This window comes from Athene noctua, chromosome 2, assembly GCF_965140245.1.
Source record: "Athene noctua chromosome 2, bAthNoc1.hap1.1, whole genome shotgun sequence".
Taxonomy (NCBI): Eukaryota; Metazoa; Chordata; class Aves; order Strigiformes; family Strigidae; genus Athene; species Athene noctua.
This window is the reverse complement of record NC_134038.1, coordinates 108,419,961-108,446,362: the sequence shown is the minus strand read 5'-3', so window position 1 is coordinate 108,446,362 and position 26,402 is coordinate 108,419,961. Positions and strand designations below refer to the sequence as shown.

General features: G+C 47.1%; 2 protein-coding genes across 5 annotated transcripts in view; both read right to left on the bottom strand.

Moving 5' to 3' along the window:
- Window positions 1-2,536, bottom strand: part of OXSR1 (oxidative stress responsive kinase 1) — a 93,865-nt gene extending 91,329 nt beyond the window's left edge. For all 3 annotated transcript variants that reach the window (XM_074899860.1, XM_074899858.1, XM_074899859.1), the window contains exon 1: window positions 2,267-2,536. In XM_074899860.1, coding sequence (XP_074755961.1) covers window positions 2,267-2,336 — 70 coding nt within the window. In that variant the 5' untranslated portion in view covers window positions 2,337-2,536. The remainder of the gene's footprint in view (window positions 1-2,266) is intronic.
- Window positions 2,537-14,250: 11,714 nt separating this feature from the next.
- On the bottom strand, window positions 14,251-25,931 carry MYD88 (MYD88 innate immune signal transduction adaptor). 2 transcript variants are annotated; one of them, XM_074899856.1, is made up of 5 exons: window positions 25,540-25,931; window positions 20,567-20,698; window positions 18,537-18,717; window positions 17,390-17,481; window positions 14,251-15,374 (listed from the first exon to the last, which is right to left on the bottom strand). In XM_074899856.1, the coding sequence occupies exons 1-5, from the start codon at window positions 25,883-25,885 to the stop codon at window positions 15,220-15,222; spliced, it is 906 nt and encodes a 301-aa protein (XP_074755957.1). In that variant the 5' UTR covers window positions 25,886-25,931; the 3' UTR covers window positions 14,251-15,219. The 2 variants fall into 2 exon arrangements, with proteins under 2 accessions (XP_074755957.1, XP_074755958.1); XM_074899857.1 differs by lacking the exon at window positions 20,567-20,698.
- Window positions 25,932-26,402: the final 471 nt, after the last annotated feature.

Here is a 26,402-nt window from a genome sequence, read left to right as displayed (position 1 = left end):
CCCACAAATCATATACGTGCTAGGAAACTTGCGTCACATCTCCATCCAGGACGCTGGCAGACACACCAATGTTTAAAATGAGTAAAGGGGGCGGGGGATGGGAAAGTTAAAAAGAGAAACCATATGTTTGCAATATACACATTTCAGTGTACACTCCATCACAGGCCAGAATGACAGCACAACCATTCAGTGAGCAGGCGACATCCAGAAACTCAGTTTAGAGAGGGACAGGGAAAGATACGTAAGAAATTAAATACCTCTTTCCCGATTTCTCCCCAAGTTCTGTCAGTTAACACGAGACAACAACATCTCTGTGCTCCTGATACTTTGAGGCTGTAGGATGTGTGTCTCCAGCAGCAAGTTCTCCTAAGAGAAGGGCATTTGCATTCCCTTTTGTTCCCATCCCACCCTGCTCCCCAGCTACAAAGAGGCAGATTGTCTGTCCACTCCTATCGTTGGATGCTCAAGCTCAGATCCTTGCTTTGTGCTACCAGAGCACCCCTTTGCAGGCTCCCAAAAGAAAAAAAAAAAAAAAGTATATTCTACACACACGAATCCAGCTCACCTTCCCTGGGAAATAGGTGGCATGTTCTCCCCCTTCCTCCCTACACCTTTATCTCTTGCTCCTCAAAGAGGCTGAACATCATCCTCCCTGGGGCACATTTTCCAAAGGAGGTTTAAAGAGCTGATCTGTAAGATTAAGCCTTCCCTGTCTTGACAGGGAATTTGTCTCCTTCCTAAAGCACTGCTGTTCCCACTGAGCAAAGGGAGAGGACAAAGCCTGATCCCACAGAGCAACAGGGATTTCCACAAGGATTTCCCCCCCTCCACAGCTTTAGTTCCTTCCTACTTTTAAACAATGCCAAGAATTTTATCTCTTAAAACAGCATTTCACAAACTCTCCCACCCTCCTTAACAGAAAACAAGTCTCCCCATGAGGCAGAGATGGAAGGCCTGGGAATGATAGCGCTACATCATTTGTAAACTTCAAATAAAAGCACTCCACAAAGATTACTCTAAAAATTAACCTCCTTCCTAAAAGCCTTTGGCCAGGAGCCTGCCCTGCCACCTCCTACTTTATTTCGTGCCTCGGGAGAGTGAGAGGAGAGGCACTGACCTTAAAGTCACCTGTGGCACCACCTCAGATGTGTCACATACTCACCCTACAGCAATATATCCCTCAAACACACACTCCCAACAAAATGGTTGAGACAGCCAATAAATCAGTACAGCAGGAAGCCTTTGGTAACTGTGCAATTTAAAGTCAAGAGAGAGTGAGGAAGAAAAGAATTATCATTTAATGGAAAGAGCAAGGGCTAGGGCCTCGAGCTGTGAGGACAATGAATGAAAATTCACAGCAGCAGCAAAAACCCAGGATAAAAGGCTCGTTTGGTGACACTACAGAACCCTCCATCCTCTACACAGACTGAAGCAACACAGGGCTCCAAAACTGCTAAGAGAGGAATCATCCCCCCAAAGTGAATGGGGGTGCCCTAGAAGGAGAGATTCCACACAAGCTCTGGAGCTTGTTCCTGCAGACCACCTCATGACCAGCACATCCAAATTCACCCGGTGACGGGCAGATGGAAAAGCCTCCACTGCGTGGACCCAGTCCCGCTCTGTGTCTGCTCACCCCAGACCAGAATACGCTAACCCCCGTGCATAACGGGGAGGCAGAGGCTGGAGATGAGCCCCCTGCCAGGAGGGTACCCTGCCATGTCTACCCCAAGCCTCTGCTGGGAGTGAGGCAGACACACACCGCTCCGTGGGTCCTGCACACGCATGAAGAAGGATCACAGCCCCCCCCCAAGCTCACGGAGAGGCTGCAGAAGTGGAGCTCCAGGCCCTCACCCACTCAGCCCTTCCCTGAGCAAACAGACCCGGACCCACGGACAACCCCCTTAGGGGTGGGCGAGAGGGCAGACCTTCACACCACGTATTTCCCTCGCGAGAAGGGGCAGACCCCTCCCTCAGTAAAGGGGTCTCCCAGACCTCCACACTCCTCGAGGCGGGGTGGGGGGGGGAGGGGGCAAACCCCCCTCAAACACACATCGGTGAGGCGAGGGGGGCACACATTCCCACTCCTTAACGGCGGGGGCGTGACAGGACCCACCCTCAGCTGAGGGAGGACGGACCCACCCGCCCTTTCCTCAGCAGAGACACTCACACCCCCCTCAGAGAGGGCGCCCCACACCCCCTCTGCTGTGGGTGCAGACACCAGCGAGGGCCCAGGGTCCCCGTCCCGTCCCGCCCCGCCGCCGCTCACCGATGACCTCCTGCAGCTCGTAGTCATCCTTGTTGATGGACCAGGGCAGCGCGCTGGGGTCCTCGGCCATGGCCGCACCGCACCGCGCCCGCCCGCCCTGCCTCCCCTCCCTCCGCGCCGCGAGGGGGAGCGCCACGCAGGAGCGAGAGAACGGAGAGGCGCTGCGCTGTCCCGCGCGGCCCGGCCGCCCCGACCCCCGGCGGCAGCAGCAGCAACACCCCCAAGCCCGCCGCCGCCTCCTCCGCCGCCGCCGCCTGCCGCTACCACCGGCCAAACTTTGCCTGCTCCCTCCACCTGCCCATGCCCAGAGCGCACTGACGTCACCCGCGCACGCCGCCGCGCGCACGCCCCGCCCGCCACAGCGGGGCGCCGCCCGCCGCCATCTTGAGCGTGGCGCCCCTCTGCCGCCGCCGCCACCCCACTCCACCACGCTTTACTCAGCTGCCGCCACTACAGCCTCGGGGGACGGGCCGGTACTGCCGGCTGCCGACGGCGGGCGGCGGACGGGGGAGTCCTTAAGGAAGAGAAAAGGAAGGGCGGGGATGCCACACACAAAATGGCGGCTGCCCACATCGTCCCCGCCCCCTAGCACGAGGCGGGAGGGGCTGCTGGTTTAAGACCCACCGCGAGTTGCGATTGGCTGCTAACGGCCCAGTCGGCAGCTCCTATTGGATGAGAGGCTGTCAGTCGCGCCTTGTGCTGCTCCAGGGTCCTCCTGCCTGCGGGGCCTCTGGTCTGGGCTGAGCGCTAAGGCCGGGGAGCGGCGCGAAGGGGAGGCCGTGCCAGGGGCTGCCGTGAGGGGGATTCAGAAGCTGGCGAGGGGGAGGCGGCCCCGGGCGCAGCGCGCCAGCAGCCCTCCTCCCAAATGTGGTAGGAGCTGGCCGGTGCGGCAGCCCTGTGGTGTTTCCCTGGTGTGCTGGACACATTGGAACCCGCTGGACGGAAGGGTGGAAAGCGATGGTGTGGCCTTGCCTAGATTTAGTCCAGGAGGGACGTTTTAATCCCGAGGCAAAGAGGGCCAACCACTGTCTTCCCATCTCCACTTCCCCACCGGCCGCGGCCGTGCGGTGAGCAGGTGTGGAGCCCAGCCGAGGAGCTTCGGGGATCCACATTCCACATTTAAAAATAAGTCCAGGGTTACAGTGGGTATGGAGGGATCAGGAGGTCTGGTTTTCTCCAAGGATGAGCAATTCTCCAGTTTCCCAGCTGCTGGATGCTTCTGCTTGCTCCACACTGCAATTTCAAAATTCATGGATATGTCCAACATCTATATCCATGATTCAAGGCCCACAAGTCTGTAGCTGGAGCTTTGTTGATCTGGATGTATTCAGAAGTACATCTGCTGGTCAGGGGGGAAAAAAAAAAAAAAAAAAGATTAAAAGAGTGAGCAATATGAGACTAGCTGGTACCGTGAAGGCTGCTGTCTATATGTTTGGGTTTAAAAGGTTTGCAGTTTGGAAATCTATTATTTTTGTAAAACAAAATAGATAAAACAGTACATCTCTTGCTATTACCAAGCACGATAGTAACCTTCAGGAGAACTGGTTGGGAATTTCTGTATCAGGTTTCATTCTTCTTTGCCGGTCACTGTTCTTGCAACTTGATGTCGGGCACTACTGTGAGTCAAAGAACCATCAGTTATACATATTTTTAGCTTATTAGGACAAATTCCTGAGATGCCTCTGATGAACCAGGCTTTGTAGAGGGCCACTGTACCCTGCCAAATGCATGGTCTGACTCCAGTATATACTTGTGCTACCTAACACAGGACAATTAACCCCTTCCCTCTACTCTTTCTTTGTACTGCAGAATCAAGAGGCCCACAGTCCCATCTCGCCTGCTGCTGCGCAGGCACTCAACAATGATGGTCTCTATCACAAGGTAGAGCTTCCAACTTAAAAGCTGTTTGTTTTTCCTATTTGTGTTCCTCTGCTGAGCAATTTTTAATATTTGCTAAATATGCTTTAATTACTGCTCAGAACTGTCTCTGATCTTTTAACCATGTTATAAAGGGAGTTTATATAGCAATTAAAAACAGGTTTTTACCCTAGAGCATGCACTCAAGTAGCCAGTGTCATATTTCTGATAGCTAACAGCATGTTAAAAATGGATTTGAGCCAGGCATCCACAACAAAAAGAGACTTATATATGCTTAATTTTACCACAGTGTTTTTAAAGTCAGAACCGTATTTTGAATTCTCTTTTTGGGAGCCAAAAATCCTTCCCCTGAAGGCAATGCTAAAACCCTATTGATTTAGGTCAGTGGGGCAGGATTAGGTTCACAATGAGTCTTGTTCTTTAAGAATTAGCACAGACTTTGATCGAAATTAAAAATGTGCACTGACAAGACCACCAGTGGCCACATGAGCATACACAGATGAATGCTGCATTTTAGTTTTACAGCTTTGCAGTGAAAAATGCATTTCTGCATTTTGAAACCAAAATTTCTCATTCGCATAGAATCTGGTTCCCACAAATTTTGTATTATTTTTTTAATGAACACTGCATTTTGGGTACCTCAGAAGTCAAGCATTGCTGTTGCATTCATTTTTTCCGTGGGTTGTTTCAACCTGAGTCTGATGAGGGATGAAAATATGGGCCTGGCTTCCACGAAGACCTTAATCCATAGCCCATTTCAGATCTCCAAGCAGCACCTCCTCCTGTTTCATTGTTAGTATTATGCTCACCCTATTTTTCCTGATTTGCTTTAGTCTGTCTTGTGTAGGTTGTTCTCTCTTCAGGGCAGAGGCAATGCCTCTATTTATAAAAGAGCCTGTGAAGTGGTGCTGCTGAATCAAGTGGTTTGTTGTAGTAACAAGAAATTCTGGTAGAAATCTGGAAAAGTAGTTTCCTGTTGTAGCCACTTCTGCTCTGGACCAAGCTTTAGGGGAGACTGAGAAGTGGAAGAACTCTAGATATCTTTCGGTAGGAAGGCTGCAGTCAGAAAAAGTCTCAGAGCTATCTCCTGTATCTTTTGACTTCCAGTAAAACTCCATGATGATGAGAGCAGGCAGTGCCCTCCTCCCATTGATTCTGCTGCAGACAAGTCTTTCTTCTGACACCTCCATTTCACTCATGTTCCCCAGCGGCTGGCTGGGAACCTTTGCACAACCGGCACACAACATGTGCATTCGCACAGAATGCTCTCATTCTCGCAAGGCACATGGTTTCCTGCCTTCGTGGGCCAATTAGATATTGTTTCAGTGAAACTTACTGGCACTATCCAGCTCTCTGCTTTTTTTTTTTTTTTTTTTTTTTCCATTCATGCAATATTGGCTATCGTAAAACTGATGCTTAATGCATAGATTGGTGATTCTAATACTCAGCACACAGACACTACTAGCTTGAGTACCTGTAAAGGATCCTTGATGGTTGATGTATTTTATCATCATCACAAATGTGAACATAAACTAACTTCAGTTACATGTGGATTGTAGAAAATTAGTCTAAACTCTAGTTAGCATATTGAGGTACTGCAGACTTCATCTTTCTATTCATATAGACTCTCAGATATATCATTTTGTTACAGTTGAAGTTGCCCTGTCAGAACAGCCATGCAGAGGCATTTTCTGTCACAGTTCAGCAGTGTTTGGGGCCACGGCATTTGTCACTGCGTTTCTAGTTAAAGGCTTTTTAAGGCATCATAAACCACCGTTTGTAAGTGACTGTGCATTAGCTACCATGATTCTTGCAAACAATAGCAGTTAATGTGCTTATTGAACTGCTTGGTACGGACATGGTTTGCTAAAGTGAGGGGGAGCCCAACAATGCCTGTCTTATTGCATTCAGAATAGGGCAAGTGCACGTCGGCAAGCAGAATGCCTGACCTTGTTTCACTACAAAATTTGCACGCTATTCTTTCTTCATGGAAACACTTCCAGGTTTTTTGAAGGGACCTTTCTCTATCAAACAGCAGCTGATTATTTAACAAAGTACAAGGCAGTTTCCTCTCCAGCCAACAAAGGCAGGCACTGCACTTTATCTCCGGGAATTTCTCCTGGCAGCTTTGCTTTGGGTTTTGAGAAATAAGGCAAGGACCACGCAGTGGAGGAAGAAACAGTGATTTAAAACCCTCTGACTGGAGCAAGTTTTTAATAACAGTTGTTTTCAAAACACGAGCCAAATGCCAGTCTAAACCACAATGGCAGGTTTTCCTAACTGATCCTGTGCACTACCATGTATCTCCACCCCGTCATTGAGTGTCGGTGTGCTAAGTCCTTTTAAAGTCACCCTTGAGGTCACTTTGAAGCCAAGTAGCTGAAGGCCTGGTTTTAACAGGTGAATTCTGGTTCTCAAAGTATGTTTACTGAAACCAGCTTTCACTCTGCAAACATACTTCTTATCCCATCACCACTGCCTCTGAACAAGAACACTGTGCTGTTCTCTTACTTCCTCCACTGAAAATATCCCTCAGATTTTAAGCTCCAGGGAACAAGCAAAGGGCAAGGGTTTTTTTCTTACCTTCTTCTTCTAAGTTCATGATTTTTTAGTATACAAACTGAAAGCCAGTTAACCCTCTCTGTAACAAATTATAGCTTTGATGCTTCCTTCAAATCTAATACAAAATTGATGCTCGGTTTAAGAAGTAATTATAAGAAGATCTTGATTACCATATACCTGAACCACAGTTTAATAATCAGCTCTTGCTCTGCTCTGGTTTACAATAATGGTTTTGTCATACTGCTTTGTCTTTACAGAAGCTAATGAAAGACACTTCACATGCCCATACCTCTTCGCCCTGGGAATGTCACAGCTTCTAAGGACAGAAAAGTTTTCCCACTGGCCTGTTCTGTGGAGGATAAATCTCCATCATAAAACATTTTCTAGGCAGCTGAGCAGGATGGGGGGTGGGGTGTGGGGGTGGGGGGTGTGAGAATGTGTTTCAGAGCTTTTTCCCTCGTTGTTGAAAGTGCAAAATAAGCTTGATGCAAGCATCCAGACCCTGATGGACAAGCGGGTACACCTGACCTGACTGCTCTTTTGCAGTTGATAAAGGGTGGCCAAGGACTGTTGGTTCTATTACCTAAAGCTTTCTGTGTGTATTTAAGACCATTTTGGACATTTTATTATTCAGCAAAACTCTTCTAGGAAAATACTCAGACCAGACAAAACTCCTGACTGAAATCAGCTTAGCAATCCCAGAGAAGATCCCCTCCTTGCCACCTGATGCTGCAGCAGAGAGGTTCCGAGTGTGTCTGGGTACTTAAATCTCCTTCCAAGGGATAGCCATGGCAGGACTGAATGCAGAAAGCAGCTTTTGAAGGAGACATTGCTGCTCTCAGATGATACAGCATGGATACTCTGTCAACTGGGAGTGCTTGAAACCAATTTACAGCTGGCAAACTTTGAAGAAATAAAACATCTTTTGTGACATTACCATGAAGCAAGATGAATTCTCTTAAAAGGCAGTGAGAAGAGAAACCCTAGGAATAGAAAGATAGGATGGAATAAGATTTCATTTGTTTCTTGCCATCTGGGAATAAGGTTTGTGAGGAAACATTGTTCTTACCATTCTGAACGGCCAATACCTTCTCAAACCCAGCTAAACTGAGGCCAGGCAAGGTTTGTGGTTCATGTTAGCAGATTCTAATAACGTGAGTTTACAATAATAGTCTAATAGTTCCATGTAACAGTGACTCATAGCTTATTACTATGGCAATAGGAATGTAAAGAGATCTCGTTTGAAAAAAAATCTATTTAGATAGTTCACATCCTTTCCTCCCTACTCATGAATTCCTGTGTCATTGACTGCTGGCTACTAAAAATAGGATCCTCTTTGTGTATCATCTAAAGAAAAGGAAAACCTAGAATCACAGAGACAGTAGGAGGGGACCAAGGTTCTAACATACAGAGCCTTTGGGAAATATTTGTCATGAAAGCCCTCTGAGCATGCAGGAATATCTTCAAAAGATGGGAACAATCTAAGTCTAAGAAGATATTTTGCAGGAAGAAGAAGAGTTCATGAATTTCACCAGCTCCCAGCTTTGGTATTTTGCACTATGGGGATGGGAAGATTCATCTCTCTATTAGATACAGAACCAAGCTACAGTTTTGTCTTGGAGAAGCTGTTCCACTTCAGCAGCAGGAGAGGAAGCTTCAGGAAACAGCCCAGGATCAGCCCTGTGGGCTCATGAGGAGCCAGAGAGGAGCCACAAGAGAAGGAGACTCACTGGGAGTCACTTAAGTCATACAAATCTCTTAAGGACAGCAGCAGGAACTGGGAAGACATGAGTAAGGTATCTGCAAATTAAATGGATTACCACCACCACCACCCCTTTGAAAAAAAAACAAAAAACTGCATGGCACCTCAGAAAGAAACCGCTGAAGTGCGAAATCATGCGGCAGGGAGAGCTGTCAGAGAGAATCAGAAATTGATTTAATAGAGAAAAATTGACTGCTGCATAATATGTGCAGATTTCTAACTGAGAGAGAGAGATCCACAGCTCCTAAGGGCTTAGCTGCGGGCACTGTCTGGCGAAAGGTGTGGAAAGCAAAATTTCATAGTTGGTAATTCTACGTGTACTGAATGCTTCCTCTTCAATACTGAACAATTAAAATCGATGACAGGATGCTAGGTAACAAAAGAAAATGACTGATCAATATGCATGTCTTGGAGCTGAAGAAAAACCCGTCTGCCGAGAGCAGCATGCTGATGAGGCGAGATTTCTGAGAGCTCAGATAGAAAATCTTAAAAGCTTCCATTCCCGATGCTCGATAAAACAATGCAGCTAAGCAGATGCCAGATGCAGTGCTAGGAGAGGTTAAGTCACCAAGGAGGCTAAAGAATAACTGTTAGGAAAAACAGGGAATATTCATTTTTATACTAAATGGCTTTAGAGTAAAAAAAGGGTTGGTTTCTCTTCTTTGCCTTTCTTTCTAAATATCTCAAAAGCCCTTTATTGATATTGGAAAATTATGTTCTTTGCATACCCACGTGAGGTTTTAGAAATGCTGAGACACTGACATTTTAAGGCCAACATCCATTTTAGTCCTCAGCTCAAATCACTTTAAATCTCATTTCTACATATATTTCTGTTGGGAATGTCTGCCAAATGATGCCAAAATTCAAACACTAAAGCTTCTAAGATTCAGTTTTAAATCGGTTACCCAGATTTCTGAACACTTTTGAAGACATTGCTGTAAAGCAGTCCGCAGGGTCTGCCATGGCTCTGTCAGGACAGGGAATGACACTTTCAGGTTCACTTACCCAGTTTTCCCCTCCTGAATGGTGTTTTTTGTTTCTGAGGCAACAGATTGTAAACTGGCAACAAACAGTTAAGTACTGTAGGACTTGTGGCTCTTACATTTAGTTCTGCTGACACAAACAGAAGGTGAACATAGCTGAAGATTAGACCCAGAAAAATGCTGCAGAAACTTTGTGGAAGTTCACTTCATTGTAACCCCCACATTTGTCTGAAATATATTTCCTGCGAGTCCATCATTTTCCTAACTTTAGCATCCTAAATAGTGGATAAAGACCCATTTCATTGCCTTGTGACTTTGATTTCATTAACAAATCAGACAAATTCATAGCATTCAGCCCACACATTCTCACCGGGCTTGGAGCAAAAGTTCTCCTCCTGGTCCTGCACCATCTCACCTGCATAGCCCTCCCACTCCCTCAGTGGAGGTGAAACGAGCAGCCATCCACCTTACGAGCCGGCAGGACCTTTTCCCCTCAGACTGGCACCCAGCCTGGCACTCTACTTTGCTCTTTCCCCATGTGAACGCATGGCAGGGCTGAGAGCTGTATGAAATCTGGCCAGTCCGGGGAGAGCCTGGATGCTTGGCTGTTGAGGAAACCCTGGCACATTCCTCCCAGTGCCTCTGTGCTTCCAGCTACCTGCCGCCTGCCTCCTCACCCAGGGCGCTCTGCATTTGCTGGGAAGGGGAGGCTCAAAAGCACAGCACAGAGCAATCGCGCCATGCCCAGGCTCAGCCCCAGACACCACGCTCGGCTGTCCCTGCTCTGCAAGGCAGCGAGGGAGGGTGTGAAACAGGAGGAAAACAGTTCCAAGCGACCTTTTATAAAGAGATGTAAAGTCTTTCATGGCCAACGGAGACCATGTTCGTTCCCTCTTTCCAGTCCAGACCCCACCAAAACCCAACCACAGCAAGCCTAGGAACTGGGGAAATTGGATCTGAAGCCCCTCCACCAGCTGCCAGCCAGGAGGATCTCCAGGTGCAGCAGTTCACAGTTTCTGGTGCAGCATGACGTGCCTCTGTGGAAACCATCTTACCCAGCTGAGATAGAACCTGCTCTCCAATGTGCACAAACAGCCCCAACCTCTGCCACTGCATCAGCAGCTCTAGCAGCGGAAACGGGAGGAGAGAAAGGCATGTTGCTAAGCTGGGCTCTGCTACAAGAACAGAAAATGCATTGTTTGTAAATCAGACTTTGGAACAGCTTAGGACTTAAATACACCTTTAATTACTTAAACCTTTGCAGAGCTGCACAGCTCCGGAGTGGATACAACAATATTCATTTTCCTGGCTGCAGGTTTTGCTACAAAATAAACAAGTTTTCTAGGCCAGGCTTGATAGTGCTTATCAAGAAGTTGGATTGGGTTCAAAGTCATCTCAAAATCCTAGTGGGGATCAGCTGAACCAAAAATAGTTATAACATGGCACCTAGAGAAAACTACCCTTAGCGAAATATTTGTACACAGCACATGTCTGGTCGTCTAGTAAAACCCCAGTAGGCCTGACAGAGGTGCTTTTGAATAAGCTCTATTAGCATGCTTTCCAGTAATGTAAACCTTGTGGTTTTTGTTTTATTGCCTTATTAAAATCTGTTTCCAGGATGCTCAAACAACATTTTCCCAGCCAATTTTATGCATAATTACATTTTCTTCCCTATGCTAATTTTTTTCCTGTAAATGTGCCCTCTGGACCAAGCCGTGCCTCAATCATGATAAAGCAATTCTTTTCATGTCGGCATAATGAAGAACAGAATTTGATCCATCAAGGGGCAATACTTCATCTCTCACCCTCCATCTCTGAAGCTTGGAACATTCTACAGCGGTTACTGAATCTCACCAGGTAAATTCTGTCCTCCAGTAAACGAGGAAATGGTGCTGATGTTCCTGCACTGAAATGGAGGATCAGGAGTATTTCTTCTGGCACAAGAGGAATGACAACTAGAAAACAGCTACTACAGCTGGACCCCCTGACCCCACCTGAGCTACTGCCAGATACAGGCAAAAATCATTTAACTGCTCCAAACCAGGCAAACGGGCGAATGGTGTAAAGCCGCACTGAAAGCGACAGGATGCCAGCACTCCTGGGAGTAGGACTCTCCTGGCAGGCTGCTCTTGCCAGCGATTTCCATCTAGAATAATACATTCAGGGATGGTTTCCATATCACTGTCCATATGTTCACTTGCGGTAGCCATAGCAAAGACATTACTTCATATGCTTTATAGGGAATATTGTCCAGCAAGCAGCTTAGTGTATGGCCTCTCCTGTTGTGAAGCGCAGCTCGTCCTTGACCTCCAGAAATTCCTTCCAACCAATGCTTCTGTGATTCAGTGATCCTTCATCTTTCCCTGTGGCAGGGCCTTGGCCTGACAGCTGCTGGGTTTGTAAATTATTTCCCTGGCTTGGACTGACACCGAGCCAAAGGAAATAAAGCTGGCAAAATCCTCCAGATTACAAAATCCCTGCCAGGGCCTCCAGAAGGGATGTGGAGCAGGAGCTAAGCACCCAGCATCCCTGCTTGCTGGGGCAGGAGCGGAAGCCCTGGCTCCGTCCCCTCCAGCCTCTTGGGTACCAGGACTGAAGCAGGTCCAGGATGGCGACATGCACAGACCGCAAAGCTGAAAATGAGACCTGGAGAGGAACCACACATGTTTGAAGTACAATTCCTTGATAATTTTCCTCCTGGCATGACACAACTCTACCTCTCCCTCATCCAGGCACAGCCAAAAACCTCCACTGAGGAAGCTGTTTAGGCAAAACATGAAAAAAAAAAGAAGTAGCTTATATCATTTCTGATTAACACTTCAAGACCTAGCAATTATTCTCTGATGCCCAAGGAGATTCAGCCTTCTGGGTTTTAATTTTTTATTTTAAAATGTTTTCACAAGTAGCAAAAGGTTGGGTTTTTGAGGAGGAAGGAACACAGAATCATTGACTATTTTCAGAATGGCTATAAAACACATATGCTTTTCCACAGATTTGTATCAGGATATAAAGTAATATAAATATATATGTAAATATATAAAAATAAATGATTTGGTACTAACAGCTTCAACTAGGACAATTTCAGTAGGGAAAAAAACAACATGGAAAAAAAATTTAACAACACAATTTTATAAGTCCCTTTTTTAAAGGTGTTCAGAATTTTGACCTTTCACTGAGTGTGAAAGAGGGGAGGAGAGCCACAATTGCCACTGAAATGTGTTTACAGTAACTAGATTTTATATCATTCATAGATGTCACACTTCATCAAGTTACTGTGACAAGACAGATATGAAAATGCCAGAAGTGCATAAACTCTTTTTTTACATAAAAGAGGATATATATTTAAAGCACATATTTTAAGTTTTAGGGCTGTTACCTCACTTTACCCCAAAATAATTATTTTAGCCTATAAGACAACTGTAACTGCTTGCAATAAAGCAACAGTCTGACAGTACTTGCCCAGCATCCGAGCCAGGCAGGCAGAAGGGCCGGGGCACATAGAGCAGGATGATAACGAGATCCTGCTGAAGCACTGACATCTTACACAATTAACTGGAATATTTCATTCATCTACCAGCAGTCAGAAGATTTAGAAATTCAGCTCTTGTTTTTGCCTTTCCTTGCAGAAGCAGTACTTTCCCCATTTGGCGATCATCTATTACAAACATTATTATTTTTGCTGCTATTATTTTTTCCTCACTTCCAGCATCCCAAGTCCCAAATCACCCGTCAGGACTTGCGCAGAGGACACCACACGAGGTTCAGTCTGCCAAAACTCTATTTTTGGTACAGCCTCCTTAGAAGAGGGTGCAAGGGGCAGAGGTAGAAAACCCACTCCTCTTTTCTCCACCCCGGAACCCGGCCGTGACAGCGGGTCAAGGCGCAGCTGGTCCATCCCTGCTGTCCCCCCTCCATCCCAGGCAGCTGGCAGGATCCCTCGCAGGGTACCAGCACGGACCATGGCCTCCCTCTAGCGTCTGCAGTGCAGCTCCTGTGCCCGTGCTCCCCCCTCACCAGTGACCACAGTCTTTTCAGCTCTTGAAACAAGAGGAAACTGGTTTGGTCCTGCGAGGAATGACCCATAATTAATGTTTATAGACACTCCACAGTATGAGAATTCACGGAGCCCCAGGAGCGCCTGGGGATCAAGCAGCCGCCAGAACTCTTCTATAATTAACATTTAACGATTATGCAGAAACCCTGAGGCAAGCAGCTGTCTCTGCTTCTGCAGGAGAGGCCTGAGGGCAATAGGACATGAAGCTGAACTATTTAGAAACCCATCATCAGCTTAACTTTTGTCGTCCCATGCCCACGGACTACTCACTTGTTCTAGTAAGACAGAGACGTGCAAACGTCACCTTGGCACGATGGCAGCAGTTATATTGTAGGAGGGACTGAAAAACACACAGCTCGTGGGCCTATCCAAAAATGGCCCCTGATGCTAACGTGAGTGCGCGAACAAGCTTCACCGTGTTCAGGACAAGGGCTGGCAGCTCTCAAACAGGAGGAACCAGCAGCGGCCTGTGGACAGGAGTGTGCAGCACCCTGTGGTAAGGGACCATTCACTGAGAAGGTGGGTGAGGGAAAGGAAGGAGTACACATTTCTGTCTGCACCTCAGGCCTGGTAATGTTTTAAAACAAATCCTGGGGGAAAAAAAAATCACATCCAGATGCAACCTTAAAAAGGTAAACTAGTAAAACATTAAGCCATAAAATCAACATGAGTCAGTGGCTGAAGTAATGAACAAAGTGGATGAGTTCAAGCAAGTGCAGATACATAAGCAAGATTCTTCTCTTCCCAATTCAGAAAGTAAATATTTACTGTAATTTACTATAAATCCATTTAATACACAAACTGGTCTCTTTAAAATGCAACTTTGGCCAGAACTCTTGCACCCCACCCCTGAGCATGGAGAACTGGTAAGATCCAGTAGTCACTCTGCAGGATTCAAGGATAAGTCTAACAAGCAGAGCGTCAGTGTTGCTCCTAGCCTTAATCACAGAAATACATTAATGATCACAGTGGTTAATTAAAATATACACTTTCCTATTAATGTAACATTAGCCTTTATATTTCAAACAGCCCAGCTGACAATTTAATACACTCTTTTCAATTTAAATTCAGTATTTATCCTTGTACCTTTGAGGCATCTCAAAAGCTGATGTGTTTTGGAAGGCTCTTAAAGGTGAAACAATCTAAGATCTGGACCCACTTATGTGCAGAGCTCTGTTCCTGGTCAAGTCAATGAGCAACCGCAGCCTGCACTTTGGGCAGTAAGGACTTTCACTGAAAAGATATGTTTTAAGACTGTATTTCTACTAAAGGAAGGCTCTATTGTAAACATTTAATAAGATCTGGGAATATAAAATCCTGGTATAAGGTCACTTAATCAAATGTGACCTGAACAGAGACAGACAAGACTGACATGGTACAAGAGCTTTTAAAATAATAGGAAGTATTTGTTTACATTTAGTTTTTAAATGTGTATTTTCTGTATTTTCAGTGAAAGTGCTTACTCCACAGAATGCTGGATGATGCTGCTCACTGACTGGAACATCAACACCCACACAGTTGCTTTATTTCCCCTTCCAAGTTATGAAAAAGTGCTAGAGAAAATTCTTTGCTCCTGGTCGCAGGCTTTAAACACCGATTGCAAGGATCCAGGTTCTGAAGTTGTAAAAGACCCTGCATTGCATGAACGACCCCACGGTCCGAAGGCACAGCCGGGACAGACTACAGAAGAGCGCCCTGCTCTCAGGACTTTGCATCATGGCAGCATGAGGGATTTTGCCAGTCTCATCCAGAACCATTTTTTGGTGCAAGGATTGGTGTAATCACAAATTGTAATGAACCGTAAGATACTTGGAAACTCGTTCTTCATGGTTTTGCACTTGACTGGAATCAGCCGTTTGAGACGAGCACCTGAAAGACAGATCATACAGGCAGAGGATTACACAGTCAGATCCTGTATCCATTTCCTCCCCACAGCAGCACACTCACCACAGGATCCAGGTTTGCTCCTGATTGTGTGTCATCTCATTATAACACAACTACCTCTCACCCTGAAGAGCAAGTTTCTGAATCCCAAGCCCTCTGCTAAGAACATTCACTCAAATATGTAGCAGGACCCCATCTTGCATGTGTAGGGCAGCTTGCACTGGTGTGAGTGATAAAGGCCTAACAAATTGCAGACATAAAAGAACAGAGCATGGTTTCTTGTGGAACGCAAACAGGAATACAGAGTCCTGACTACTTCCAGGTGTGTATGAAGAGAAAGTTGAGAGACTAAGCTGCTTCTAGATGGTCAGCTTTGATGGGTTATCTCCAGTTCTTTTTCTTCCTACCCTGATTTACTCAGATAGGCTGCAGATGTTACCTGCCAAGGAGCTGCAAGGAATCACTCTGTTAACACGAACTGCTTTTTCTGAGGCATTCACAAGATGAGACAGCTCTCCCTGTGATTGCTACTGCTTGAAGGAGCAGCTCTTCTAAAGAGGAACCACTCTCATAATTCTCCATAGGGATACTTGCTACCAGCTAAACTGTGCTGCCCAGCACAAGTGATGACACTGAGACCTGCATAAGGCAAATAACCAAGATTTCGTAACTGCAGCAAATGCTTAAGTAATCTGTAGAGCTCCCAGAACTTGCCACAAACCCTTCTGTGCGTTATTTACTCCATACAAACAAGGAACTCCGTGATTTCTATAAGCCTGTACTTCATGCATGTTTTTACTGGTAGAGTTCAGGTCATTACAGACAGGCATTTCTCATCCTGTTGTTCTAATGAAAGGTATGGTGCCAACAAAGAACTGGTGAAGAACTAAAAGGACTTTGCCACAAATCTTGATGACTGGGGGCTGATGCATCATGCTAAGGGTGTTCAATACATTAGTGGCCATCATATGAAATTACTGTTTCAAGGAAGATGAAGCTAATTCATAGGTCTGCCACTGGCTTCGTTTTGCAATAACGTTGTGTATCTATCTGACCTGCTTCCAGTTTAACCTCTGGCACGTCATTTAAAACACCACATCAGATCCCTCATCTAGGAAAGAGACTTTACATGCAGACACTCTTACTGATATTACATATCCTCCATACTATTAGGCTGTGCTGCACTTACTCCCCAGCAACATACGCAAGTGTAGGATAACTAGTGGTTAGAGAAAAGCAATCTGAACAGACTTGACAGAAATAAATCAATTCAGAACAAAGTATGTCACAGATTTTTCCAGTCCAAGCTGAACATTCATTCCATATTTTGTTTACCTATCCACAATACTCAAGGATCTCTGCAAAAAGCTGCATGTTCATTACCTGCTACTCTATTCCCAGCATTTACTCACACCCTGAATTTATTATAATACTTTTCTCTTTAGTAGTGTATTTCCCATATGGATCTTGAACCACTTCACAAGCCTGACATGCAGATACAACATCTCTGAAGCAGGCAGCATTAGCCCACTTGACAGCTGGAGCACTGAAGCAGACAGCTAAGCTTCTCGCTCATGGTCATGCAGAAGTTCAGTGGCAGGGTAAGGAACCAAATCCAGGTCCCTGCCTGCACAATAAAATTATAAAGCCACTGTTAGTTTTAATGGCTGCTTCTAATAGCGATAAATCTCTGCTTGCTTAGTGATGGGCATTACACCCAGGGCAAGCCCTGTGCCTGGGTGGACTTTCACATATGTGAAACGTACGTCAGTGGTGAGACCCCAGGTCTGAGACCATTTTACCAATTCTGTAACTATCAGCTGTGTTTTCTCCTTTCTCACCTGTATTTATCTCATCTGTTTAAACACATCTAAGACTACCCCTCATTCTGCATTTGTGCAGTGCCCAATAGCACACACTGATCTCAGCTGGAGATGTTACTGTAATAAAAAGTACAATGTTGATATGCAATTTAAAATGAGATATTTGTGAGATCTTACCCGGGGAAAGACTAAGAGCAAATTTGGTCTGAAAATCACATTCATCGCTTTCCAGGTAATCATCTGAAATGACAACCACCATCCTCCGACACCTGAAAATTAATTAAGGGAGAAAAAAATAAGATGTCCGCAGACATGCTTCGCATTCTCACTGGTAGAAGTATGTATTCTGAATTGCTGTGGTGGAGAAATGAACTCGCCAACTGTGTTCCTGCAGGAATTAACTACAGAGCAAGGACTACTGACAAACAGATAGCTACATTACACACAAAAACCTGATTACAGATACACACTCATATACCAAAACATGAGGAAATAGCAAAGTCCAGATTGCCTATGCAATCTTTGTTTGGTCCTCTGACTATAAATTACAAACAATGCCACCTTAATTATCTGCTTACATGCTGCCTTTATTGACTGAGCATAACCGGTACTTTTTAGTATTAGAATGAACTGGACAGAGGTTTTCTTGCACTCATATTACTGCAAATTCACCTGGTTTCATAAATTTGAACTCCATTCTCCAATTTGCTGCCTACATTCATTTGAGGTGCCTGGTTGTAAATTACATATAAGGCTCTTTATGGAAGGCTACGCTGTAAAACAGCCAAAACAGTGAGGCCTTATGAAGGTCTCTCTTAATGCCAAGCCACCTCCCTTTGAAAGGCTGGTGTTTAAAACCCAAACACCTGTCTTGGGATTTTTCACTCCCTATCTGGGGAGTTGCTTTCATGTTCCACAGCTCCCACCGCAGCCGAGTCCCACATAGGTCTGAAGGATCCTTGAAATCAGTGCCAGAGCCAACACCAGTGCTGCCCCCTCGAACTGCAGGGTGGAGCTAACTCAGCCTGAAGCTGGATTTACTTCCAGATCACCTCCAAGGATGTGACTGCAGGATATTCCAGCCAAAGGAAAGGGATCGAATGTAAGCAGCATCACTATAGTGGCATTTCCCTTGTGAACACAATGAAGCGACATGTTTGGGAATGCTCGTCTTCCTTCTTGAGCCAAGAGCATAAAACAAACCCCATAAAGACATCCTTGTGCATTTTTACTGCTTCACTGGCACCACACTGCAGACATCATGGTAAAATGAACATAATGTTCCATTACACTCAGCTGTCCCAGACAGCCACAGTTCACTTACCTGCGTTCTATAAGTTCTCCGCTGATGGACCACACACACGTTCCTGGCAAGACATCCCGATCAAATACACAGAGCTTCAGTTTGAACTCTGTTTGTTCCAGCTCCCTGATCATCTCCTGGACAAACTGAAGGTCTTTCTGACAGTAGCAGATGAAGGCATCAAACATCTCTGCTCCGTTCCCTGAAACCATCAAAAATTTAGCACTCATCTTCTACTCTAAATGAAGTTCACTCCTGTAGTGAACTTTCGCTAGCTCCCACAGACTTTGACTCAGAATCAGGAGGTTGACAGAGAAGCTCTGGCCAAACTTGCAAAGGTAATTTATCACTTTCCCAGCCCAGGTACCCTTCAGCCTGTCTCCTGTCCATAACAGGGCTGGCAGGAGGTAACACATGTCTGTGCCTTGACTGCTTTGGTTCACAGTCCAGGCTAGTCACAGAAACCCACATCTGCTGGAAGTGGTTAGGAAAGAGTAGCTAAGATGCAGACATGCAGAATCTGCAGAGGCAGTAACATTCAGCCACAGGGAGTGGGGGTAGACAGAGTCTGGAAAGAGCCAGAGGGAGCAGAGTACCCCAGAGGATGCAACTCAGAGCCCTGATGCTCCAGGATTTCACTGGGAGTTATGTATCTAAAATATCCTTACGGCTCTGGGAACTAGTTCTCTAGTTCAGGTCACAGAGATACAAACCTCCCAACTAAAACCCTCCTACAGGCCCTTCATCCAGCAATCCTGACACCTGCTGTCTACTGAGCTACAAAGTGGGCTCAGTAGAAAATTTCCTCAGTATAAATTTGGAAACTGCAATTTTTATGGCTAAGATGTCAAACTTGGGTACCTGAAGTCATATCCTAAATGGCCCTGTATTCCAAAGATGTTAATGGTTGGCAGCTCTCGTTTATTTAGCACTTAATGAAGTATTTTAAGGGCAATGTCTCTCATAATTAAGTGCCTTACTACTGCTGGACTGTTTCCTACTGCATTATTTTTTTTTTCGTATCAATGTCATTACATATATTTTCAAGTTTTTATGCCAGTTAAAGCCTACCACGGTGAAAAAATAGGTCAGGCTCTAAAAGCTGCTGGGAAAACTAGGAACCCGGCAGGCTCCTATCCAGCTCCAGAAGCATCCAGTGAAGCAGAAGGGTAGCTGTCTGCCAGGCCAATCACACCGCGGGTACTGCTTTAGGGGCACAGTGCCAACTTGGGGGTCACATCAGGCAAAGCTGCCATGTACAAACACCAGCATGTTGGTCTATGGACATTTGGGGAGGGTTAACGATGTCCCCACATACAGCAAAGGTGGCCACCCAAAGTCAGACTAGTCAGGGGAGCATCTGAAGAGGTAACAGAGGCACAGATCCATTCATCTCGGCTGCTGCTCTGTCTGTCACTGAACTTCATAAGATGTCCGCTTCTTCAGCCCACGACTGCACACGCAGCCTGGCGTGCGGGTGGAAATGCAGAAGACTGCACACACAGCCCAGCACACAGTTGCACATGCACACTGTTGCACACACAGAGCTGCAGGCACAGTGCAGCAAGCACATACACAGGGAACTGCGTTTCCTCTCTCCCCCCACTTCACACCCAGCCATACTTCAAACCCTGCTTCCTTTTTATTCAGGGCGGTTAAATCTGCTGAAGACAGGGCAGTGTAGCCAACCAACCGTCTCTGACATCCTTCCCCCCTGACTCCAACCCCACAGTTCTTTCAGCAGCTGTTGCTCTGTGCCAGGCTGTGCTAATGGACACATTTCTGGGAAGTCTCCTCCCATGTGTGCCCAGTGGGCTCTGTGCCAGCATGTTTCTGGGTATAGCATTCCCCAGGGTTGCTTTTCCTCTCTGCCCTAGGTAACAGGAAAAATGAAAATGCCTGCAGACTACCAGCTACAGCATTCTTGCCTAGGCTATGAAAAGTCACAGGCAGTAGTAAAAGCAAACAAGTCTCCTGCGCTTCCTACCTGCTACAGCTGAAGGCAATTCCAACACAAGGTATCAGGCAGCAATGTAATCATGGGCGCTTACCATACGGATCGTCCCTGGTGGTAATGCCCATCAGTTCTGACGTCTTCGGCACGCTGCTGTCTACTGCTGGCACTTGAAGTGGCTGGTCAGCCTGCTCCTGCTTCTTCTGTAAGTATTTCCTACAGTCCTCCTCTGAAAAAACACACAACTAATGCAAGAGGCTTTACACTGCTGGGGTTCTTTGAAACAGGAACAGCTATTTCATGGATCAGGGATATCAGAGGGAAACCCCCTGTCTAGTTTTTTTGGTACCTACAATTTCTCTCACCTCTTTTTGAACCTCTTGATGCTGCCTCCACCACTTCCTCTAGCAATTAATTCCTGAAGCTCACTCTTGCTTTTTAAATACTTTTATTTTATTAATTTTAAACCAATCTCCTATTATCCTTAGTTCTAGTATATCCCAGTATACTTTCAACAGATGCATCATGTACATAAAAGTCTCTGCTCTAATGTCTGCTTTCACTGTTACGCACTTCGGAGTATTTAAAATCATAAAATAACTGGGGAGGAAATCTCCATTCATATTAGCTTCATATTAGTCTTCATATTAGCTTTTTCTAATAAATGTAAACACACACACTAGCTTGTTCACGCCACTGCCCTATCGCCAGCCAGAACTGCATGTAAAATTCTAAGGAGCCCCTAAAACAAGCTTTATATTGTGCAAGGGCTAGTGGAGATCTCAGGCAGAAAGGGTGTGTACCTCCCCTCTGGGATAACTGAAGGGCAAGCAGGCCTGTCACCTTCACTGCTGTGAACTTCCCAAACATGACAGTGATGGACGCAGATCTATTATAAACAGATGTTACTTAAAAATGAATGATAAATCTCAATGTTAAGCCTTTGGAGAAGTGACAAGAAACCTTGCAGCCTCTGCCACTCTGCAACATGCAACCACAGAAGAACTTGAAAGTAAAAGGAAATGTGAAAAGAGGAATTAACAAAAACATGAAACTCCCTAGAGACTTCTCCTTTACTTATGATTTTAAAAAAACCCAACAAGTATCAATCAGAAAAGTACTGATCACTCAGAGGATTAGGCTGGCACAGCTAGAGATCACTGGTACCATGGCAGTAGCAGTCAAGGATTTCCTGGCAGTGCAGGATGAGGGTAGGGGCCCAGTAAGCACTGCTATAGCACAGCCCTCATGGGTAATGAGCAGGTCTGAAGGCAGCCCAGCTCCTGAGGCCTCACCCTCTGCTTCTATCTCATAGTTTTGCACCCTGTGACTGGATTATCCTCAATCTAATAAAGAGTCAGATCTGATCAAAGCTTTTCCTGAGGCTAAAGCATTCCCAGTCTGCCATTTTCCTCCCCCCTTTCTCCCCAGACCTACAGCGGGGAGAAGATTCAGACGATTCTTTACCAGCCAGAAAGTTCAGATTTTAGGTCTTTCCTTACTTAAGCACAAACTCGTGTCCCACCTCTCTGCCACCTGCCTGTTACCGTGAGGTGTGCACATTTCATGCCAGGTACACGAGTGTCTTTGAAATCATGATTAAAGGCACTTTGAATTAACCAGTGGGTTCAGAGGTTCCACGGGAAGGACCGGCACACAGGCACCACCTTCCATGTGCCTTGATCCCCTAGGTAGCCAGGTTCACAACCCAAAATATTGCTGAATAGGCATGAACAGGCAATTATTTAAAGGCATACTAATACTAGTGCTCAATATAGAAATGTTCATTTTAAGTGTATTTCCTCCATGTCTTCTCTCCTTGCCTCTCCCAGCTGCAGAAGTGGCATCTATGCTGCCCTGCCCTGTGTTTTTCTAGACTCGTGCCCAGAGCTCATCACCACACACAGCTGCCACACATTCACATTAACACAAGCATTCTCCCAACTCATGTAGTCTGGCTTACACACAGACTTCTGATGGCATCATGCTGTAACCCCAGACCCCATTTATCCCTACAGGATAAACCTGAGAGCTGGGCAAAGATTTTAAAACAAAACACCGGAGCCTCAGGGTTTTATTACAAGTGCAAACCAGGGACCCTATCACACTGAAACTGCCAGTAGGTCCAGTGAACCTGCAGGAATGAAAGACATTCCCTAATTCGGCATGGATTAGTCCCCAGATGGAAACATGCCTGACAGTACAGGTTAACGAGAGCAACCAAGGGTCAGCGATCACTTTGTAGGCCCGTAAAGAAAAAGGATGCAAACCAACACAACGAAGTAGCAAAAAGCTCCTCCAAGCTAAGCTGTCTCACTCCACCCAGCATCTAACTAACACAGCGCGGCCTTTACATTCCTCCAATGGTCAAAAAAAAGCCCGAGGTGTTGGAGAGAAAAAATAAAAACATGAGACCTAAAGTGCAAAATGATTAGCATGATGAGAAGAGAGAGAAAACAGACTCAGTAACCGTCAAGCAGGAAAGTAGAACTTTTATAACAGGTCAGGAGGAAACAAAAATCATTGAATTTCATCAGGAAGAGTTAGCACAAACATACCGAACCAAATAACTTCATATCCCTAAAGATGACTGTACAATGAAATAAGCTGCTGAGAAAGATCACACTTAGGGCAGACCTGCTGGAATGGAAAAGCTGCATCCTACAAGTGTCTGTACTCCAGGCAGCGTAACAGAGGAGCTGCTGATACAGCCCCACTGGACAGTGGCCAAAAGCTGAACTATTCAAGGCTGCAGGAGACACCGATTTTTAGCATTCTAAGCATAGCCAGGAATGGAGCATGCATCGAGACAACAGGGAACTGGTTCTGTTGTAGAAACCACAAACGAAACATGTCCTCTGGAGCTGCACAGCACCAACGAGTTGCGCTTAATGGGGATGCTGTCCCAAAGGAGCTTGGCTAGTTTGCCCACACAAAGGCATAAGGTGTCACTTGAGAGACCCCAGAGTGTCCAAGACATGTTAGCATGGTATGCCACCGGATGTACAAATGACCTGTGTCCATCAGGAGGTAGAGGCTGTGTGAGATATCCTGATGCCTCTCAAATGACTTGAGATGCCTTTGTGTGAGCAGCCGAATAGTGCCTCAGATCTGCACCTCCTATGATGAAAGCAGACTGCAGAAACCTCAATAATGATGTTTTCTGACTCTGAACTGAACCCCACTGCACGAGTCCTAATGGTGTACACAAAGATGCCCTTGGCAACAGGAAATACTGTGCATAAGAGTGCATGAAACTGTCCATTTCCTTTCCTCTTGTGAGGGTAAGTATCTCCAACTTTTGCAAGAGCTCAGAGTGCTAGCAAGAGGTCACAGGCCCTGGCTGCAATCCTCAGCCAAAAGTAATAAGATAGGAATGGCCATGCTGGGTCAAGGCTGAGGGTCCATCTACACTAGCATCCTGTCTCCAGCAGTGGTTAAAAACAGATGCCTACGGGAGAACATAAAAATTAAATAAGCGTACAGTAATATTTTCCTACAATAATATATCTTTTAGGTATAATCTACAATCTATTTTTATAATCTATCTTTTGGACAATTTGCAGTTAAGGAATTTCCTGAGCCAGAGGCAATATTTTTGTGTTGAATGGCCCTCAGTGGGTTTTTCTGCCAAGAATTTATCTGTCTCCTCTTATCAGCATGACCCACTGCCAGGCTAAACTTGTGACTTTCCTGAAACTCAAGTTCCTCCCACTCATTCTGCTGTTGTCTATTCAGGCTCTGACAAAGACTGGCCACCACATTCCCTTCCAGGGGGCCAGCTCCTCAATTCAGAGCCAGAAGCCTAGGTGATGCCCAACATTCCTGTGAAGCCCTGTCTCTCTCACAGAACTGGAAGCTTCTGCTATTTGTTATGAACCTCTGATTAGTGGATCACGAAACATACTGAATTATTTGTCTTCCCCAACACTGAGTCTTCAGAGTGTGTTCTTGAGTAGGAAGAACCACAGCAGTATGGGAAAGTCCTCCATTGCTCAGGAGGACATTGGTCAGGTTGTCTACATAGATGAATTTCTACATCTTCACTTATCTCCATGAGTAACAGGAAATGAGATTTATTATATCTTCATCACTCATGTTCATACAACACAGGACTTCCACGGTGTCTCTGGCTTTGGGAATCCTTTGGCAATGAATTTTCCCTTCTGATGACAGCTGGCTTCCCTCTGAATTTCTGTGATCATGAAGGATATGAAGAGTCTACAAAGAACAGGTTTTCAAAACAGTACTATGACCTGCATACTTCTCACTGACCTATCTCAATTTTTTTCACCTTGCAAGAAAATTTGTTTCCCTTCCATTATCGAGTTCCACACACCCCTCATCTCTTCCTGCAAATACCTTCCCATCACACTAGAACTGCACGTCATCATTTTCACAGTCTGTGCAACCTGTCTCCTGGCTGACTTGGCCCAATGTGTCCTCTGACACACAGAACTTACTGAAGGTTTGGAATAAGACAGGGCTCCAGGTTACTTTGCAGGGCTCACGGTTAGCAGAAATACAGTGCGCTTCTCCTTTCTCTCCTGGAAGCTATGAGAGGCTGCTATGAAAACACCGAGGAGGTCACTCCACAGTCTGGCAAGGGCCTTCCTGCTTGCGTGGGATTTTTTCTTAACATCACCTCCCCGGCCAAAGCAGCAAAACCCAACACCAGCAGCATCCCCCTCCTCCCTCCCTCCCTGGCATCAAGGAAGCACCGAGCTTAGCTGGGCCCCGCTATCGCAGAGGGCGGCAGGAGCCGCACGCAGCGTCCCCAGCAGAGCCCGGGGCCCCGCGAAAGCCACGGCCCCTCCGGGCCGGCCCACAGCAGCCCCGCAGAGGCAGGGCCAGGCTCGGCGCCGCTGCCCTGCGAGCGCGGCCCGCAGACACGCCGGCCTGTGGCAGGCCCTGGCCGCCTGAGGGGCCACCGCTCCGCCGGCCTGCCAGTACCCCCCCCCGGCCCGGAGGGTGCCCGCTGCCGGGGCCGCCGGCGCGGGTCGGGTGGGGTGGGACCGGGCGGGCCCCGCTGAGGGAAGGGGCCGCCCGGGGGTGCCGGGGGTGCCTCACCCACGCTGTCGGCCAGGTCGAGGAGGACGTCGTGGCGGCCCAGGCGGCGCAGGAGGTCGAGGAGGCGGCCGACGGTGGCGCCGCCGGGGCAGCGGCTCTGCCAGTCCTCCAGCAGCGCGGCGGTGGGGTCGGGCAGCGCCTCCAGCCGCCGGATCTCCAGGTACTCGCAGCCCAGCTCCTCCGCCAGCGCCGTCCAGTCGGCGGCCGCCGCCGCCCGCGGGTTGAGGTAGAGGCCGAGGCGGCGCCGCACGCCGTAGTTAAGCGCCACCATGGGCATGGCGTGGAGGTCGGGCCGCGACGCGACGGGGCCAGGGCCGGCATCGGGGCCCGCCGGCGCCGTGGCCATGGCTCTGGCGACTCCCCCCGCGCTGCCCCGCGGCCCTTTCGCTTCCCGCCTCGCCCCGCCTCGCCGCCGCCGCCCGCCCTCCCTCCCCCGGCCGCCGCCGGGCTCTGCCCGCCCTCCCCTGCAGGGTGCGCGGCGGCCGCGCGTTTCCCGCCGCCTGGCTGAGGCCGCGCTGCCTCGGACGGAGGCGAACGGCGCTGCGCCGCTGCCATCTCCTTCGGCTCCGCTCCGGCCTTACCGCAGCCGCCGTGTGTCTGGGGGGCGCTTCTGCCATGGAGGGAACAGTCTGTCCCTGACGCTGTTCTCCCTTTTTCCCCCCCGAAATCACCTCAGGATGGCTACATTCCCGTCCAACCCCCTAATACGACAAACGGGGGGATTAAGAACATGACCCCGACAGGGCAGGTGTTCAAAAACACTTGGTTTGTCTCCTTCAGGTAGAACCCGCATTTGTGTTCAGCAGCATCAGTCCAGTCCTGGGCCTGCCTACCCAAGTCAGTGTTGAAAGATTTTTAACGGA